Source organism: Trichoplax adhaerens, genomic scaffold (assembly GCF_000150275.1).
Source record: "Trichoplax adhaerens TRIADscaffold_1 genomic scaffold, whole genome shotgun sequence".
Taxonomy (NCBI): Eukaryota; Metazoa; Placozoa; class Uniplacotomia; order Trichoplacea; family Trichoplacidae; genus Trichoplax; species Trichoplax adhaerens.
Genome location: NW_002060943.1, coordinates 12,022,705 through 12,043,903, shown reverse-complemented (window position 1 = coordinate 12,043,903; position 21,199 = coordinate 12,022,705). Strand labels below are relative to the sequence as shown.

Sequence of the window (21,199 nt, the reverse complement as noted above, 5' to 3'; positions counted from 1 at the left end):
TCTGTATGGCTTTACCGTAAATTAAACTTATCAACACTAAACTACCGTTATAAAAATGCCATAAATGTGGCGACAATGTAGTACATTAAATGGTTTATAGCATGGCAAGGATCCATTCTGGTTATGTTTTTATGTGAGTATAACGTTCTTTTTCACGGCTATGTTTACGATTTCACCACATTGCTTTACACGAAACCCTGTTGATGCAACATGAAAAGTTTGTTTTTCTTAACTAGTCATTGATGCAGAATTAGACGGAACTCATTCACGCCTTTTCTTTAGGTTTGATATTCTTTCTCCATCCTATTAGCAGGGGATACTAAAATACGGAATTTTTCTTTAATCATTCCTGCTATTATTAAGATCTCTAGCATTGTCGCAGGTGGGGTAAATAAACACATGCATAAATTAATATCATATTGCCATCAACCTTTGTACTTAAGGTGGTCTTACAGATATGTCTATCCATTGATGTAGAATATTAATCTTATTATGCGTATACTCGTAGACTATATATTAATTATAGCGATATCGAGTGAATGGAACATGTTATTAAATCAGCCATTTCTAATCTAGTGCAATTACGTGAGACGAGTATTTCATTACAAAAACTTCTAGTGATCATCGTGACTTAGAATTTATCAACACCATGTTCGTAACCAGGCAGATATTCAAACGTACAGGACTGTATTTATCTCGTTATAGCAAACTATCATCATCGTGCTATTACTACAACAATTACCAGCAAGCCTTTCATTCTAATCTACCGTTAGTAGAATTATCTGAAGAAGAACAGATGATAAAAGATAACGGTAAATACTGAAATACTAATTGCTCATCTTCAACTTATTTAGAATTATTCCTCGATTTGGTATTAAATTGATACATCAAGATTATTGAATACTAGATTCGTCGCTATCATTCAGACTATTAAGCATAGAGTCGAGCATTAACGAAAGTATAACAGGAAGATAGGAAAACTACTAAAACTCGATCACGATTTTAATTTGATTGATTTATTTAGTGAAAATGTTTCGAAAACTACTGGAATAGAGTACGGTAGTAAATGCCAGTGACGAATAGGAGTTAAATGTAATCACAGCATGTAAACCTTAATTAAGTAAATAAACGATAAGCTACGAGTAGTCTTGGTTAAACTTATCCTTTCTATCTCCATACGGTTCTTGAAATCAACTGATATTATCTCGTAAATGCATATACTGTTCAAGCATCCATTGGTCAATTACGTTTATGTTGAAGGAGTATTCATGTGATGGTAGTATAGGATTCAAATTTTGCTCTTGCTTTCAAACTAAAGCTGCTCGATTTAGTAAAGAGAAGATTGCTCCTAGAGTAAGAGAAATGGAAGAAACAAAAATGTTTCCAAAAGATTTGCTAGAGGAAGTGGGCAAGCTTGGGGTAAGCATCATCTGTTATCGATTAGATCGCATTGATTCGATAGGATTGAAGAAATAGTCCGTATTGATGTGCAAACCTGGTCAATATTTTAGATTAGTCTTACTATCTTTCTACATTGTCTATTATTACTGTCAGTGGTTTGGTTTCCGAATTCCGCCTGAATACGGTGGTTCTGGCGGTAGTCTCTTTCAACTTTTGCTCATTGCTGAAGAAGTTTGCAAAGTTGATCCAGGTTTTAGTTCTTGCTTTGGTTATCAGAATACATTGACAAGTAAAATTATTCTTGGCTACGCTAGCGAAGAACAGAAACAAGAATACTTACCAAGAATAGCCAAAGGAATGGTAACTAATGTGATATATCTTATAGGATAGATGCTGATATACGCGTATATATTAAGCGAGCATCAGTGATACGGAGTGTCGTTGCTATAGTGGTATTATTAACTTTACTGTCTGGAAATGATAAAAATAGGTCATAAATGAATCTGTGTTAGCTAGATCAGTTAACTGTGTTGTGGCTTAAAGTACCTATACCGATACATTGTAGTTTACTAGCGTTTGCCTTTCGGAACCCGACTCTGGTAGCGATGCCTTTTCTTTACAAACGCGTGCTGTTCCTGATGGAGATGATTATGTAATTAATGGTAGAAAATTATGGATAACAAACGCTGAAAAAGCCGATCTCTATCTCATTATGGCTAACGCTGCACCTGAGCAGGTAAATTGGAACAATTTGATTAATTTATTGAGGTCACTGTTTAATGATGGATTGGACGTTACGTCTCACATTAAAGTAAACTATTTGCAATATCTATAAGTGATCATTGAGTTTGACTAATGCTACGGTACAAAAGTTAATATTTACATCCGTAATAGACGTTATGAAGGAGGAAAATGGAACTCTTTACATTCTTATTGAGAGTGAATTTCGTCAATCTTTAGGGTTATAAAGGAATTACATGTTTTATTGTTGATGCTGGGACTCCGGGCCTATCTGTACCAAGAAACGAACAGAAGGTATGTAAAATTTAATTCGATAGCAGCTCTTGCAAGTTGCAACGATAAATCTACTAGTGGAAACCTGTTAAGATACTATCTATTAGCCAATCTAAATAAAACTCCATTTACCGTATCAATATTAGTCAAGGATCTAAAATAAATCTGTTAATTTAACTTTGAAATTCTTGGCTAATAGCATGTTTTGTTCATTACTGTATAGATGGGTTTAAACATAGTTTCAAACTGTCCAGTGATGTTGGATGATGTCAGGGTAAGATGAACGGCTAATATTGTATTGAAACAAATTATCGTGATTGAATGTCTGTTTATAGATTAATTAGGATGTGATAGTTTAATCTCTATCATTGATTTAAACATAATGTTTAGGTCCCTGCTAGTAACATTATCGGAAATGTGGGTGGTGGTTACAAAATTATGGCTAATGCCCTAACGGATGGAAGAATTGGTATCGCTGCACAAGTAAGTAATAGATGGAATGAGTACTCTAGATATTTTCATCTAGTTAGAAATTTTAACTTAAAACCCAGAAAAAAATCATATCGCTCGTTGTACTTACGTCTAATAAATGTTGGTTATTTGTATGACTATTATACTTTATACGCTTAAATTTATAAATTAGGCAGTCGGAGGTGCTCAAGGGGTTCTAGACATTGCTATCCCTTATGTTATGGAAAGGAAACAATTTGGAAAGCGTCTATTCGATTTTCAGGTTATAATAGCAACTATTTAATAACAACTTGCTCATGTTTTAGCTTTTATAACTATGTTGCAATATAAAATATAGCCTCATTTTAAGAATAAAAAGAATAATAAGCCCGCAATTTATTGTCGATTTGAAAGGCTATGCAACATCAGATAGCCCAAGCTACTGTCGAAGTGACGGCTGCCCGATTACTGTATTACAATGCTGCTAAATTACTTGATCAGAAATTGCCGTCCGTTAAGGAAGCCTCAATGGCCAAATATTTTGCTACAGAGGTAACTAGATCGCTTTAATGATGACTTTAATATCATTCCTTAACTATATCGAAAGGGAGCCCTTAAAAATACCGATCGTTTTCATTTACCATCATTATCATTATTTTTATCACGAAAATGTTTTCTTTGCAAGTTTAATGACTTTAGATTGATTTATTTAATGAGGTTGCTTGTCAAGTTTGCATACAAGGCATTAAATGGCTAGGCGCTTTAGGATATATGAAAGAAATGCCAGTGGAAAAGTTTTTACGAGATTTAGTGGCAGGTCAGTAAAGCATGAAAAACTTGCTTTATCGCTTGTTAGTGCAAAGGAGTATCTAGTTTTCATATTTGATTCCATTGATCTGATTCTATATTACCATTCTGTTAGACATTAAGTTCAAAGATTACAATGAGGTCTACCATAAAAACTGTCATGTGTTGTCTTAATAAAAGTGTATCAACTTTATTCTTGCAGCAACAATATACGAAGGAACAAGCAATATTCAATTGAATACGATTGCGGCTTGCCTGAAAGCGGAATATCGATAATTAATTGAACAATTCCACAATTACGCTTTTAATTTATTTGCTATATGTAAAGTACAAGTTTGCCTTTGTATTGCACCTAACTCATGTCTGGCGCTATCATAGGATGCAACGATGGGATGTCAACGATCCTTAGTAGGATAGAAAATACGATAAATTTACAAAGAGTTTTTATCATTTACCGTTTACTTTTATTTGGTAATTATTCAATATACTCGTACTGTGTAGAAAATTTCAGAGTACGTCCAATAAATGTAAATGGAATTGAATGTTAATAGGTATTCTGTATAATGGAAATTATCAATGAAGAAGTATAAAGTTTCATCTTTAATAATTAAGTGACATCAACTGTGAGAACATTATGTATTTCTAGATTTTTGATCAGCATCGAAATTATTTATTAATTTTACCTATTGATTTACGTAATCTGATAGTAATACCATTCTTGATGACAGAGTTTGCAAACCGCATTTGTGCATATTTTATTGTAACTGGAGAAGTGTGTTATAATTTATTTGATCATAGCCAAACTAATTAAAACATCATAGGAAAGAGAAAGGTTAATGTATACCCCTCATTTAAATGATATCTAACAACAATTGAACATACCAGATACATAAGAAGATGCCCGTAGCAATATATAAATCTCAAGAATAGAAAGACGAATGTCTGTTGCCGCTACCTTTGCGCATTATACACAAGCTGGTAATGCCTTATGTACTTAGATACTTTCTACCATAAGATTGTTACCTCCAAATAGATGCAAAATTTGTAAAATAGTAGAACAAGTCGATACAGTACTTTTAAAATTTTCAGACATTAGGTGCTATTTTTGATGTTGAATGCTAGCCCAATGGTTAATAGCCAGGATAAATAGGGTAAAGAATTCGCATTTTAGTTCAACCACAGTTTTAGACGAAAGGCATCCCTACCATTTAGATAATAACGAAAGAGGCGTTTATCTCGAACAAATCCTAGATTTTCATATAGTGCTAAAGCTGGTTTATTTGATAATTCAGTTTCCAAGACAACCTATAAAAGTGATAGCATATGTTATTCCTTAATTTTTGATAGCAGTCAGGATATCTGTGATCTAATATAATATCATGTTTCATGTGCAGTTTATATTCACCTCATCGCATCCTTCTTTTATCATTTGTTCAATTGTTAGACTAACTAATTCTGATCCTAGAAATTAAAAGACGCCATTTAGAGTGCTAAATATTTTTTCTGGCAGTATTCTATTTATTGTTCGGAATTTTTGTAACTACGGTAGTACGTTCAATTATTGCTTACGACTGTCTGTTGTAGTAACATAAAAATTGCTGATAAACTTGATGGTCGTAACGCTTGTTGTATTTAGCAGTCAACGTTCTATCTGATAATATTCTATTTACTGTTAAGAATTTTTTCTAAGTACAGCAGTTTGTTAAACTATTGTCTATTACTTTCTACAGTAGTAACACGAAAGTTGATGATTGATTTGTTGGTCTTACCAATTCCTCGCTTTCTGTAATCTTTTTCTACAGCAAGCATGGCAATATAGCCACGTCGAATAGTTTTCTTATGCATATCTAACTTGGAAACGACCGCTCCTACACATTTGGAATCCACCATAGCCTAAACGGATTAGAAATTGAATTGAAGTCAATTTGGTATTCTTCGAGAATAGTCATGATTTTAAAAACAGTTCAAGACTAACAGTTATGCATTCTAGATTCTGTTATTAAATCGCTTATTCGGACATGCGTTAAGGAATTGTCCACATAAATCAGTCAAGAATAATAGTATTGTCTCTTAGCTAAGTCAGTGGCATTATCTTACCAAGTAAGCCAAACGAGGCCAATTATGTAGAAAGTAACGGTATGTATAAATGGAGTACGGCTCAGATAAATCTTTGGTTATAAGTTCAATAATATCAGGCATTTGCAACTCTGATTCATAGCTTACGTAATCAAGTTGTGATTCTTGCTTTAAACTGTTGTCTTCAGCATCATCATCTCGTATCTTTAACATATCCATGTCAATTTGAGGCTGGATACTAACATTGTTCTCATTACTTGCCATTGCTACGTACTGTACCACTAAGCACAGATTATTTTTGATTGCGTTAGTCGTTCAACTCGATTGGAAAAGGCCAATGAATTATAATTGAATAATTATTGCTGGAACAACTGTCGTGCAGGAATGGTAGCGGATCGCTTGAATTCTAGTACTTGCTTTACGGAGAATAGAAAATTGGATAACGTTGAGTCGCATAAACAAGTCAAATTCCTGGGGTTACCTTTATCCTTTCCTATAGATGCATCTGCAAATACGTGATTGCTTGGTAACCCCAACAAATGCAATGTTGGAATATTTCGATGCTATCAAAATCAAATAATCGATGATTTGACGATGGCTCAGGCCTCAATTCTCCACAACAGTACTGGACCACTCGATGAAGTTGCACTATCGGATATTTTTAACGCCAACAACTATCCAATCATCAACTAATGGACAATTATGTAGTGGTATTCCTAGTCTACAATACTAATAGTAGAAAGATTTGCGATTCCAGCTTACTAAACTCTAGTTTACAACTACTCTAATATTCCAACTGGCTACGCCATTAGCGAGCTAGATGGCATGAAGTTTCTCAAGTCTTTACAGCTGGCGAAGAGGAGAGCGTTCTCCATCACCGGCTCTCGTCTTATACTATACTCTAGTTTGCTGGCTACTCTTTGGGGTACTGTACTATCGACACAGACAATGTCTGAAAGTTGAAATGCAATGCTATACTGACTCTAAAATGATCATTAAATACTAGTTAATATATGGCGTTTTAGCTGTGTCATCAGTATACTAATAGTAATTGTTGTCGATGTCAAGCGATGGCTTCTTTTTCTTATATCTGTATAGTCAGAGTAGTACTCCTTCAGACACAAGGGTCTCATAGTGAGCAATAATTCACAACTGCATAGTAAAGTAGTATGCGCTAAGTATGATTTGGTAATGTAGCCCTATTTTAACCAGCTTTGGCCATGGCCAAGACACAGACGTACAGACGTCTGTACAGCCCGGGGAAATACAGTGTACAGTACAATTCACTGTAGATTACAGTCCTTTGTACTCTTTCCTTTGCCATCGCAGTTATGTATGAAACAGCGGCTAGCTTCCTATATATTCGTAACCAATGATTCCACAGGCGATGATGACATAGGAATCGTCCGTCCACCGCTAAATCCAACACATACCATTAGCTCGCTGTTTTAATGGCGCTCGATTTGAAAATCATCATTTCCATATGCTGGCAATAACCGATGAAATTCTATCCATTGTACATAAGATAGTTAGTAATCATTCGCCGATCGTAATTGAAAAATTGGATTAATTGATCGGAAGAATTATTGTCCGTTCTATTGAAAGATCCATTCGATCGTAGCTGATCCAGTAAGAATTGATGATGACTGATGCAGGCGATGTTGGTAGAAGCAGCCAGGACCATAATCAACATGTCCAATTTGAAAGCCAAAAATGGGATGCTGAAACGAAGACAAAGCTTGTCACCGGTATTATTCAGCTTGTGTTGTATCATCGGCATCAGATTCCTGCACCTATTGAATTGTTAGCTCGTGAAAAGCCAGTCGTTGATAAAGACAAGGACGATAAACGAGGCTTGCCTAATCAATCAGCCAAACCTTTGCTCAATTTGTTGACAGCCTTGGAGGAATTGAGTTTACATCTTAGTCCAATATTCGATTCTAATGTTATACAGGAAATGTTAGTCTTGCTTGGTCCAACAATCTTTAGCCCTAAATGTGTTTATCGTATCAATTTTGATTGTAGGGAGGATCAGATTGTTTTAAATTTACCATTTCCCAAGCCAGAAGTCATTTCACGTCAGTTAATGTTGAAATTATCGACTCATGAAGATTTTTCAATGTGCAAATCATTTCCTGTCACCAATTTATTTCTATTTATCAAGCTACCTCGTTATACCAACATCCCATGGCTATTACCGAGGCAAGATTTTAAACTACGATCGCAATTAAAGCCCTTCATTATTGATATAGTCTTACATCCGGACTTGCAAAAGCCAGAAAAGAATACAGCTGATGCGAAAGTAACGGACAAGAATGATATGATTTGGTTTCAGGTTCCGGTCAGTATAAAAGGCTACAAGGACAAGCGATAGAAACGATTACAGATGCGATATCAATTATCAGACGCGTATGTAGCTACCAGCCATGGACTGTAATTTGTTAGCAGTGTTATTTCACTAGTTAGATTGATCATTTTTCATTTTTGGACTTTATTTGCGATTGTCCGACATTGAAAATATAGATTCATACGAGTATATATGGCATATGGGTGTTAAACGATAAGTTACAAATGCTGTACCTATAGTGATCGACAGTACCGTATGAAATGGGATTTGACCAGATCATATTTTGAGATTGTTACTGATTTTAATCGACCTTGATATTTTACTATGAATTTGTAAATAGTACTTACATATGTCAAGTTTTTATATAGTAAAAGCAAAAAGGTCATCATTTTAAAGCAAAATTAATTCAAAGTAACAATGCGTAAGATGTACGTTATAATTATACTGTACTTAAAAAGGCCCAACTACGCGTATTTCGCTATGTATTGCATGTATCATATTGTAATATGTTAATGCGGTCAATTTCGATATAGCATGGCATAATCTTGTATAAAAATGTAAATTTTGGCATTTGTAAGATGCTCACGTCGTGATAATTAATTCATGTTAAAAATTGGATTAGACTATTAGCATAATAATTAGCAATGTTTGGATTGCATTGCAACGACACGAGATTTAAATGTTGATAGTCTAGATTTCGAGATAATCTACACATCATCCAACACCAATGTAGGTCATCAGTTTGCCATCTAATAAACTGGATGGGGTAGTGGTTCATTGTTCAATCCTGCGATCAAATTTCGTACGGCAATGGTCCACATTTCATTCCTTGCTTCGATGGTGGCACTCCCAAGATGAGGAAATATTACTAATCATTTAAGAAAAGTGATAAATTAAGAAGAATGGAGGAGCATTATTTACTATCATTAACGGGATTGGATAGTTGCTAAGTTAAAGTAAAGGCATTTGTACCACAGTTTTTTAATTTCTTGAGTGGATGATCTACGGGAAGGGGTTCTGGAGTTGTGACATCTAAGCCAGCAGCCTGAAATCAGAGATAGCGTGATCTTTAGTTACTTTATCAGCATGAAATTGAATGCAGCATCATGTATGCACGTATGGATAATGTTAATGTAATAGTGACAATATCATCTCATCTGGCTACTGCTACGTTATTTAGATTAAAATCAATGCTAAGAGCCAAGGGTATACCTGGATTTCATTCGACACTAAAGCATTATATAGATCACTTTGATTGACCACTTTGCCTCTATAACATCAAAAAACGACGTAACGTTCAATTTGGAAAGCGTAATGATTCAAGTTACATAAATAGCTTTACTTCAAGAATACGTAGCAAGGGCTTGAGAACCCGCATAGTTTTTTTCTTTCATCATCATACTCTTATAATACTTCCACGCCTACCTGCTTGTGTTGATAAAAATACAGTTTTTTTTCATTGCAGCAAAAGCACTCTCTCCAAATAGTCCTACATGATAATACGAGATAGCCTAATGTTATTTATACAAATATTGGCTTGCGATGCCATCATTTGATTTTTACTGACCATTTGTTTCAGGTGTTAACGCACAGCAAACAATGATAATGTCGGATTGATGCAGCAAAGTATTAAAATCAACTGAAGGGGCAATAGTTAGAGTTGCATCAGTATCGGACAAAGTCACTCGATGTTCAAATTATCATTACACGTAATATCCGACAATCATTGGTATACGGTTTAGTAACAATTTGTAGCATTATTATAAACGTAAAAATTTTTACTATCAATTACAGTTGATTAATTATAATTGTTGAGTAGCCTTCTTACCAAACTGACCATCGACTTCCTTGGCTGAAGAAATGCGGCCCAGAATCAAATTTATTATAATCATGAGCGTAAAAGAAAGAAGAATGTTACTATATGTTGATACACTAACTTGGCAAATGCGTACGCATTTTAATAGCATGCAATGCATTACAGTAATGCATTGCATGATCTGGCAACTGCTATTAAATACTCGAATAGGCCGCCACACACTATGCTAAGTATCTGAATTCGTAAGTGCAATACCTGCAGTATTAGATAGCAGATTGTGCATAGGAATAGAATCTGGGTGTAACGTAATTCGCAACATTTTATGTAAATCTGATTACAATATCCTCAAATCACTGTACTGTACATTCGTTAGCGTAGTGGATTTATTTTAGTATACTTGACACAAATACCATAATTGGAATATATTAGCTTTTAATCTATTTCTCAATCAATTAGAGGCTTTGCTATGGCAAGGAAATTCACCTCGCTGAAACAAGCCTCAAAATTTACGCAAGATACAATAGTACATATACTGTAATATTTAAAGGCCGAGCGAAAAACGGAACATGCTCGAAGGTAGAAGAATAAATAGTTATAAAAAATTATTAAAGCGAGTAGCCATATTAGCCTATAGTCTTTAACCCTAAAAAATAAAGGAATAGTCTAGATGCATCATGTGCATTACCTTCAGCCTTTTCAGAATGGCCAGTATATAAGATCTTGTTCACGTTGAAGGCAAGTAAGCGTTTAGCAACAGCAAGACCTGGAAATCCACCATAAAAGCATATTAGATCGTGATATAGTCACATTAAATGAATAGATTTGGTTGTAGTAAAGTAGCTAAGAAAATTACTTTTCAAATCTACTGACGACATTTTGCTTTATAAACCATCGTGGACATTTGAATTTGAATCACTTACCAATCCTACCAAGTCCAACAATCCCAACAACCTTATTTGATAACTGCGTTCCACATAACCACAGTACCTTCCATGAGCACCATGAGCCACTAAATAAAATGATATAAATTTTAAAATTTTAAATTTAATGCGATGGAGGGTAAGCTAAATAACGCGATTACATCGTACGGATTGATAAGTAGCCTCTGCCTGTAAAAATGCAATGAAAAAGATACCCATTTTATAATCTAAAAACATCGATAACTTGGGATGTACCTTTCAACAACAGACAGCGCTTCACGAACACGTCTGGCCGTCGTAAGCAATAGTCCTATCGTTAACTCCGCCTGCAATAACATCAGTAAATGTTGTTTATACGTGCATTTGTTAAAATTTCAATACCTACATGCATCTGGTCATTAGAGGTGTTATTGCAACATTAAGCTTGGAAATTTAAAAGTGATTTAATTAGCTTAGAGGACAGAATTAAGCTAATGTTGGTAGTAGCTTTCACTAAAATCCTCTTTATACCGTGCTTATAAAAAGCATCCGATACACTATATTCCCAAATGAAATAGAAGTACAGCCACGATTATTCGGAAATATATAACACAGTACTTACCACAGCTTCAGTGAGTACTGCTGGTGTATGTCCTACGGTTATATTTCTAGTTTGAATAGAATAGAAAATGCCTGGATTAATTCATTATCATAGCGTTCCACAAGTTAAGATGTGAGCCAGTTGATTAAGGATTAATTTGATTTTGAGAAACTACTGTAGCAGTGTAGTAAGTGCAGTGCATATCGATCATTTCAAGATAGGCTAGTATAACTAACCTTCGTTTACACTCTTCGATATCGATATGATCGAATCCAACAGAAACTGTACTAATCGTCATCAAATTAGGACCTTGGCGATAAATATGTGATTTGATACACTTTAATTATATTAAATCGCGGTTCAGTTATAATTGTAACATAATACGTACCAGCAGCATCTAAAATTTCCTTATTAATCTGATGAGTTAGAGTGCATAGTAAGCCATGACAGCCAGCAACTCCACGTATTAACTCTTCCCGTGAGATTCTATCTGTCCCATCACGAATTTCTATCTCTGCCCTACAATCGATCATGATTAACCAACGATCAGCGATCCTTTTTCGTAAGCGGTTATAAATAAATCTACCATGATTGACTACGATATTACAGTACATCAGATCAGGTGCAGTCCTGAGACTAGCAACATGAGGCTGTTTAATGAAATAAATAAACCGACATGAAGTTGAATATTAAGTTATACATTTGAATTTTCTATTTAATAGGTGATAACGTTTGTACGTATAAAAATATACCCAAAATTATACAACATGACAAGACTATGATTTCGTGTTGACCTTTACTTTATCTACTCTTGTAGCAAAACTATACAATCATATGATCGGAATGTGCCCCTCTCTCGACAGTTGCACAATATTGTATTCTACAAGCAAGATCTATTTTAGAATGAGCTCTACAATTCTACAGTATATAAAATCAAACTAAGATGGCCTATAACGATATGTTTAGTGTAGATTTCAACGTACAAATGAAGTAGATATTATGCCAGTCATACTGGAATGATGATAGATGGTGTGGCAATTCTATAGTATTCTAGGCAATGTCTTGTTAACGATCGTATTAAAAGGAATTTGCACTAGCATAAGAAGACTTCAAGAAGATATATTAACGCTATCGTTTTCTATGATCGAGCTTTGCTCCACTCGATCATGAATATCATATTCATTTGCAATAAGCTGCCATCAGTAAACGTTAGGGCACACTCGTATCCTACAATATCCTTTAGTTGCTTAGTCATACCCACTAGAAAGTAAATGTTGCCTTGATTCTGGTGGTAATTCTCTTACAACGAAAATCTTGGCATTTGGATTATTGCATTTCATCATGCTGCACCATTCGCTGTCTACTCCAACCTCCAATTAGGACTAATTTAGGAGTATGAGCGTGCGTCTGCCTTTCTGCACCGGAAGGTTACCATCTACTATAGGAAATACTACCTTGCGTCGTTCTTGCACTAGGAAACTGTACAAGATGGCATAGTATCTTCTATGCAGAATAGTCAGTCCGTAGCACATACCATGAAAGCATTATCATGGTCGCTCTGTATATTTAGATTGTACAGTGTACACACAATTCATTTATTTATTTATTTATTTCTTCTTCTACTATAATAGAATATGTTAACTTGATGTTTATTTACGAAAGCCTTTGATCTACTAGCAAGTTTGTTACTTCAAATCTTCCCTATGAGGTAGTTCTATCTCACTGTATTTCGAGTGAAATTGGATAATAAATTAACAATTCTGATCAGAGAGGACGATGAGCAAAACGACACGAAGTCTTGTCCTAATAAAATTAATTTAAAATTGTACATACTCGTATTTAATCTACTCCAATTGACTGACTTCGCTCTATGCGATATTGCTTGAATTATTTCCAGGGTGAAAATCTCTTTCATTTCATTTCTTACGTACGCGTATGTTCTAAAAATACTCCATTAATTAATGGAAGCCGTAGAGAAAATAGTTTGCTAACTAGAATTGAAATATTTGGAGTAGGCTACAATCGGTGTCAAAATACGGTAGTTACGTTAGAGCAGCATGGAACCTGGTTGGTGTTGGATTGTACAGAGTGTTATATAAGGAAGAATAAAGTAACCTGTTGTGCTGCACCGAATGTGTTGTGATACGATAACTTATTTAAATGGAGTAAATCCTAAATAAAAAGTGATTTCTAGAAAGCCTACTAGGTGAAATGTATCAAAGTCCCTCGTACCAACGTCAACGACTAAGCGTGGAAACACAACGCACAGGAAGACTTTCTCTCGTCCACCACAACTAATTAAATATTCATTCTGATGGCGATGACTCGTGACTTTTCATCTTTTATAGCAGCATCATTAACGTTATAAATCAATTATCTGCTCTCCTTATTGCCATAGGCCAAACATGACAATACAGTACGAATAGAGATAGAGAATGGGATAACAGCAGCCGACGAATGTTCTCAATTAAATTAGCGAATGTGATATCATATCGACCTGTTGTCTACTAGGCTAAAAGCCTTTTGTGTAGTCCTTTGCAATGCGTGTATATCCATTCCATTCTAAACCAATTAATTAATTATTAGTCTTGAGGTGTGGAAGTTGCGTACTTGTGAGAATTTCGATCGATAGGTTATCAACAACCATGGGCATTTTTCTATACTTTCAATGCGTATTAAGTAGTAAATACTGTTTATTCCTCTTAAGGTATCCAAGCTTGCAATAGTATATCATAGTTCGATCATGGGTATAAGCTAGATTCAGTGTCTTTTCTTCGAAGAGATCTCTCGGATGTGATCAGTTCTGTAATACAGAACTTTAGCGAATAGATGGCATTATTATTATTACAACAAGTGCTAAATTGTGCAACTAATTTAGGCAATAAAGTGGAACAAGGATTCAAGTCTAGAATAAGATAGACTTGATAAACGTGCCAAAGATAATTATTAAATGCCTTGTAGGCTTGAAAACAATTTACTGCTGATTTTCGAATTTTTGGCGCTTTTTTAGTAATCGTGATTGATAAGCGGTAAAATGTCCTTCTCATTTCAATCCGATCAATTTATTCTGACACCTTTAAAATTAGTAACAAATATGCAGTACGAGCACAGAATAATTCTTGAGGTAGAAAAGCTACTGCAACCCCGAAACAAGTGGCTATTCACGAAAGATAGTTACACTACCGGGTCCCGGGTCTGTATTTAGCGATGATGGTTATTAATTAATTCTAGTAGCACCAGAGATAAATGGAGATGATACTGGCAGAAAGTTGATTTATAGAGTATGATTAAGTCAAGTTAAAGGAGAAAATTGCAAGTCTTTTTATAGTATTTACAAGACATTTCATGCTACAAACTTGAAGGTGTTTTACAGTATAAATCGAAGATGCGGAAGAAAGGTCATCGTAACCAATGGTAGGCATTTCCTGTGCCTTTGATTCATCGTCGTTACTAAATAATCATATAATTTATACTGCATCAACTCGCTGTCATTCCGCTAATAGATTGGACTTGATGTATTCAAATTGAGGCATACAACCAATGCAGTATACAATTCTTCAGTTATAAAAGCTTGAAATGCTATCCGACAATGAATTATAAGATTGTACAAGTATCGGTTTGCCAAAGATATCGACAGTACATCCTTTGCGGTATGCTATTATGGCCCTCACGCTTTATTAGCCATTGCTGAAATTGCTGAAATTATGCAAGATTTTTCAATTTGAACAACATTTTACAATGGAAAAATGGAGGGATATAATTTGTTGCACATCTCTGTAGACTCCTGGTAGCCATCATTTGGTACTATGTGTCGACCATAGCACACCAATAAAGCCAAGGAGTCGCACATTGCATCATTTTATCCCTTGCTATTGGACTAGACAGTTTTCAGACTGTGCATTTTTGGCATAAGCCATTTTCTGTTTCACCTCGTATCATCGGACGATCAATACTGCTGGAGCTCGTAGCCATGAGCTGACAACGATGCCACTAAGGATAGATGGACTGTTCTAGCTTGCCATTCCGTACTATGCTAGAGTCATCAACTACTACCTAACATTAGCATATAAAAATAAAGTTCTACAGTATTCATGCACACTACATGGTTCTATCCTTTGCCATGGAACTAAAAGTCTTGGAGATGCTGTTTTTTGCATAGGCCATTTTTCTGTTTCACCTTGTACTCATCGGACGATCAATACTACTGGAGCTCATAGAGTATTCATGCACACTGCATGGTTCCAACCTTTGTTATGGAACTAAAAGTCTTGGAGATCCTGTTTTTGCATAGGCCATTTTCGATTTCACCTTGTACTCATCGGACGATCAATACTGCTGGAGCTTGTAGGGTATTCAAGCACACTACATCGTTCCATCCTTTGCCGTAGAACTAAAAGTCTTGGAGATCCTGCTTTTGCATAGGCCATTTTCCATTTCACCTTGTACTCATCGGACGATTCATATTACTGGAGCTCGTAGAGTATTCATATACTGCATCGTTCCAACCTTTGTCATGGAACTAAAAGGCTAGGCGATCCTGTTTTTGCAGAGGCCATTTTCTATTTCACTTTGTACTCATCGTACGATCAATAAAGCTGGAGCTAGTAAAGTATTCATGCACACTATATCGTTCCATCCTTTGCCATAGAACTAAAAGTCTTGGAGATGCAGTTATTGCATAGGCCATTTTGTGTTGCACCATGAACAGGTACTCATCGGACGATGAATACGCTACTAGAGCTCGTACTCATCATCTGCAAGTGGATATCCTGTAAATAGCACAACCGATCTATGAGCTACCCTTCACAGCAGAGTACTTCGCTCCTTATTCGTAAGTAGCTTAGAGTCGTCGTGCATAGCACATCTTTAAAGTCGTCCAAGAACCTATTGCATCGTTTTATCCATTGCCATTACACTAGACTGTTTTTAACAGTCTACTATTCATCCTCCATTTTACCTTCCCCTCCAGGGACAGAAAACCCTGCAGGAAATCGCCTCTACCATCTACGACTCGCTATCGATGGTACGATGAGTCTGTAGACTAGCCTTGAATGATCTTTCACCATTGAAATCATTCGATAGCACATCAACATAAAGTGATGCAGTAGCACATTCATTCCGTTCATGGTTATTAGACTAGTACTAGACCAATTTTCAAAGCTCCATCACTGCTGCTGCCATTCGCCATGTTGGCAATCTTGACGTCATGCTGTCTACTTTCTCACGCCCTTGGTAGCCAAGGTAGTCATAGCATCGCCACTGCATTGCCAGCCATAGAAATGCTATACAACACTATGGATGGAAGCGCTACACTACTGCACTTTTGCCTGTTGCCATGATCCGACTGAGCGACTATATTCGACACCAATACTGCACTCGGCCCTCATTAAGCCTTGGCGATCAATCACGTTAGCACTTTCTTCTCCTGCTCTGGAGGAATTCTACTCTCTACATTCAATCCTTTTACTTATCCAATAAGTCAAGCCATCGTCTAGTAAGTGATCTTATTGAGTCGTTAACTTAATCTATGGTTGGTAGACAGTAGTAGGTTAAGGTTTTGCTTATCGAGTTGATGTTCTTCTTGTTGCTTTTGATGATGGATGGTCTACATTTGAACGCCAACACTTTCTTCTTGGTGCCTTGTCGAATTGGCATGTCCTCTTGCCTATTTGTACGGATCGATTGATGGACAGGATTGTCTAGTAAGTAATGGATGCTTTCACTTCGATTTAATGTAGTGCTAATTTCAATCAACCATGAATCAATCGAGTGGATAGCGTTGAGCGATCAGTAGTTGATTTTTCTTCTTCTTCTCTTGATTGATAATAGATAGGACAAGTTGTTTTTTTGGGGGGGCAATCACCGTGACTGGAAAATTATTCCACTCCTCTCCTCACAATTCATGCACCTCTTGATCGTGTGAATTGATCTTATTGCTGTTAGTGATAATCACCATTCAAGATGACGACTTCATCGACATCGATAGCAGCTCGTAAAAGCGATGATATAGGTGAAGATGTTTCCTTTCTTAGAACGGTAAGTCAATCATACCATGCCCCCTCATGATAACAATTCATTGCCCAACGATCGAGCCAATGTACGCTCGTTGAATAGATCCAGTTGTAATCTTCTACATCAAGTAGAATCATCGTCAGGCTTATTGAACATTTTCCAATGGCCTAGGATACACGAGAATAGCACCAAGTACTGTAATTGATGGCATCGATTCCATTATTATATCAACAAGATGATGATACTGTAGCAGTCAATACCATCAGGGGAAAAAGAATGATTGTAATCCGTCATTCTTTCTACAAGCGCCTTTTTTGCCATGCACTGATTGACGATGATCATGTTATAATTGAAGATTGATGAATGATGATATATTCCAGTAGGAAGTGAAGATACTGTATTACAATGGTTCATCAATCAGAGTCATTTTCCTGCTCGTGTTATTGCTGTAAAAACGGTCTTGTTTTCCCAACTTTTCAATGACAATGTCAATAATAGCGCCACTGTTTCAACCATCCATCATAATGCAATGATATTGTCGAAAGGACGTCTCTTAATCCTACATAATTCTATTTTTGCTCGTAAGCCTGCCGATTGAAATTGGGTGAGATTAAACTATGCTTTTGAAGAGAGTGTTCTTGATCGCTATTTCCAGCCATCGAGCATTCGATAAAGTAGATGAAATCGATAATTCGTGATCGGTTATTCCCAAACGTCCATCTCCCTTTATCGCTAAAAGAACAGTCTTTTTGCCATCGTCTTACCTGATTTTCTTCCTAGGCTCTCTTTTTGGGGTTCCTTGAGCACGATAAAATGGTTCATTTTCATCGGTGGGTACGAGTGTTTTCCATTTTACCACCTAAAACGAAGATATCAACCCTAGTTGAAATCCTCTATTTCCATCTTATGATGATGCGATGATAGGATTATGTTCTTCAATAACATGAACGTATGCAAATTTAGCGTTGATATACAAGGATGTATTCAAATCATGTCGTGCACTGCCTGTTTGCCAGGGCCCCCCACCATCCGTTATCCCAATTCAATATTCTAATCGACAGTTTAGTTTATGAAGCCATAGTAAATCCCTGTCATGCTCGACGACACCATTAAAGTAGAATTTACATCAAGTTATGATAAACAGGGTTGGTAATCTAGTGAATTTATCACTCGTCAACATGAAGTTGTTGTCATGAATTGAGTTGGCATCATCAGCCAGATAGGATGCGGTCATCGTTCCTTGCCAATCAAGGAATGGACAATTGGTCAGGTCAACAACCAACTGCTGAGAATTGGATTTCGCTTCCATCTGTCTTCTACACCATGTAGTATTATCCTTTAGAATAACGATGAATCACAGCAAGCATTCATGCTGTTCATTGAGTGTACAATGAAACAGCGAATTTTTATCCTCCATATTTTAGATTTAGTTCGTGTTAGCATGTTTTCTCACCATAAAATCGTTTGAATGGATTTCTTTATCCCAACAAAGTCGCCCCCTTTCTCCATCATTTTGACATTGTGCTACCTGCTTTTGCCTTCGATGTTAAAGTGGATTTACTTTACACACTGTTCATCAAGAAAATAGTCCAGTGGAATAGGCTTGCTAAGGCACCATTTGCAGTACAACAACTAATTTAGATACACTAGATATCGGTGTGACAAAGATAATATCCCATGCCCTCTCCAGTGGTATACAACTATCACCATACGACATATGCGTAGTCCCTGATTCGAGCTACTTTCCTAGGGGAAATCCTTTTTTAGATCATACCCATTCTTGGAACGATGAAAGGTTAATTAAAGCAGCGTAGTATTGCTGTTGAAAATAGATTGATTTTCTAATCAGATAGAATAGGATACATCGCTCTCCTTCATGAAAATACCTCATCTAGCCGAGATGGCATCTTTTACGACACCTTGACTTATTGTCATTATCCTCTCGATCAAGGTCATGCCATTCGTTGTGCAAATAAAAGATTCGATATCCACTTTTTTCTCTTCGTGGATAGGTATCAAGCGATGAGAGTGATGAGCAGAAATATTGCTATTACCCCACATTGATATTGTACAAGGAACAAATGTTTCTTGACCGATAGGCATAGTAGTCATCGATCTACTGTAGGATAGCCATGAAATCGACTTCAAAAGAGATGAAAGCAATGCGAACATGCTCAAATTAACTTGAATACAAGTCGCTCTGATTTACGGTATTTACAGATCAATATTATTTTTTTGGAGGGGGACATTTCTAGACCAAATCAAGAACAATGTCATGATTCGAACTTTAAATAAGAATAAATTTTGTCATTAAATGTAATTATACGTACAAGACAAGATTAGTCATAGCCTTGAAGCTTTTCTTGCCTTGATTGATGACTAATCACCAGTAATATTGTATCAGACCATACAGCACTTGAGCCACCTTACCGAATATATCTAATCCCAATTAATCCTTTAGATTAGTCATCCTTGAATGGAGGATTAGAAAGTTTTTCATCTACCTGTGTTAACGAATTGCATCATCAGTATTAATTACTTCTACCGGTATTCTGCCCAATGATTCTTTTCAATGGCTGAAGAGATTCAATTTAATTTAATTTTGTCAAGGATTGATTTCGGCGTTGATCATACTCGATCATATCATCAAAATCGCTATCGAATTGCAACTCAAAATAGGGGAAAATGATTGCCTGTGTATGCAATGTAAAACCATCCCGAACTCTACACTGTATGCTTTTGGTATTAATTAATTTTCCCTCGAAATTATAAATGACATTCATGTCTTGACGGAAGAAAATCATTTAATCGATACTACCGGACCATGGAATAGCTTGAAATAAAGGCAACTGTTATTTTACAGCATCATTATAAGCTAAAAGTTGACAATAAATTTCATCAATGCCAATTCCAGTTTTATCGTCTTCTTTCATAGTCCATCATAGAGTTCTGTTACATCAACTCAAGTCAAGAAAGAAAATTTTTTTTAGCTTTTAATTTTTGATTACACCCAAACTGACAGTCAATGATACCCCTGGATCGGGAAACACTTGTTTTCCAGTGACAGAATTCGCAAAGTAGAAGATGGATTCAGATTCAACTCGTATCGCCTTATGTACAGTAATCTCAATTCTTTTACATTTATTCGAGAATGAAGTTTACTCAAGGTAGAGCAAGTATCCTTCATGATGTCAAATAATTTCATCCATGTGTTCGAAGGTCTTTCTATTCTATTTCTTGAACTACAGCACTGTATATCTAATAACTACTGTGAATTTCGCTTTTGTGGGTTACGGATAATGACCATGTGGCACTTATTTTAATTAATAAAGCGCCAGATGAGCTAGTTTATACTGAAATGAGAGATTCCCAATCAATAAAACATATATAATGAACATTTGTCTTTAGGAGATTACGGTAGAAATGAAAACCATTCACTTTGAGGCAAGTTTCAACAACTCATTTGACATCCTCTTTTCCCTTCGGTTGATTTTCTACTTTTCATATTCTCAATAATAACTTTCTAGACGATAGACAAACTTCGAGACTACTGGACACTTTAAAGTTATTCTAATTATATAATATAATAATTTAATTTATACAACGCATGCCGCAATTTACCGGTTAATTTGTAAGCGCGTTTGAGTCAAGGGTTCATGGCTTCATTTTAAGTCGTTAATTAGCGCCATGACTTGCTATCTTGCTCAATTCCTTTTCTACCATGATACTAAATACAAGTACGGATTGTACACTACTTTCAATTTACTCAAGAGAAA

At 35.8% G+C, this 21,199-nt stretch overlaps 4 protein-coding genes across 4 annotated transcripts; 2 read left to right on the top strand and 2 right to left on the bottom strand.

Moving 5' to 3' along the window:
- Nucleotides 1–649: 649 nt before the first annotated feature.
- Nucleotides 650–3,948, top strand: TRIADDRAFT_20131 (uncharacterized protein; the record flags this gene model as incomplete). The annotated part of the gene is made up of 11 exons (XM_002109043.1): nt 650–812; nt 1,319–1,419; nt 1,555–1,761; nt 1,967–2,137; nt 2,362–2,436; nt 2,639–2,689; nt 2,806–2,902; nt 3,063–3,148; nt 3,280–3,417; nt 3,583–3,682; nt 3,875–3,948. 11 exons carry the CDS (start codon nt 650–652, stop codon nt 3,946–3,948), a joined length of 1,263 nt encoding a protein of 420 aa, XP_002109079.1.
- Nucleotides 3,949–4,839: 891 nt separating this feature from the next.
- On the bottom strand, nt 4,840–5,961 carry TRIADDRAFT_18177 (uncharacterized protein; the record flags this gene model as incomplete). The annotated part of the gene is made up of 4 exons (XM_002108320.1): nt 4,840–4,977; nt 5,078–5,133; nt 5,442–5,565; nt 5,770–5,961. 4 exons carry the CDS (start codon nt 5,959–5,961, stop codon nt 4,840–4,842), a joined length of 510 nt encoding a protein of 169 aa, XP_002108356.1.
- A 1,429-nt stretch (nt 5,962–7,390) lies between these two features.
- On the top strand, nt 7,391–8,774 carry TRIADDRAFT_52743 (uncharacterized protein; the record flags this gene model as incomplete). Its single annotated transcript, XM_002109042.1, has 2 exons — nt 7,391–8,089; nt 8,718–8,774. 2 exons carry the CDS (start codon nt 7,391–7,393, stop codon nt 8,772–8,774), a joined length of 756 nt encoding a protein of 251 aa, XP_002109078.1.
- A 70-nt stretch (nt 8,775–8,844) lies between these two features.
- On the bottom strand, nt 8,845–11,944 carry TRIADDRAFT_18802 (uncharacterized protein; the record flags this gene model as incomplete). Its single annotated transcript, XM_002108319.1, has 11 exons — nt 8,845–8,963; nt 9,068–9,140; nt 9,308–9,365; nt 9,521–9,584; nt 9,663–9,779; nt 10,597–10,674; nt 10,832–10,920; nt 11,087–11,157; nt 11,433–11,478; nt 11,648–11,720; nt 11,800–11,944. The coding sequence occupies 11 exons, from the start codon at nt 11,942–11,944 to the stop codon at nt 8,845–8,847; spliced, it is 933 nt and encodes a 310-aa protein (XP_002108355.1).
- Between the last annotated feature and the right edge of the window lie 9,255 nt (nt 11,945–21,199).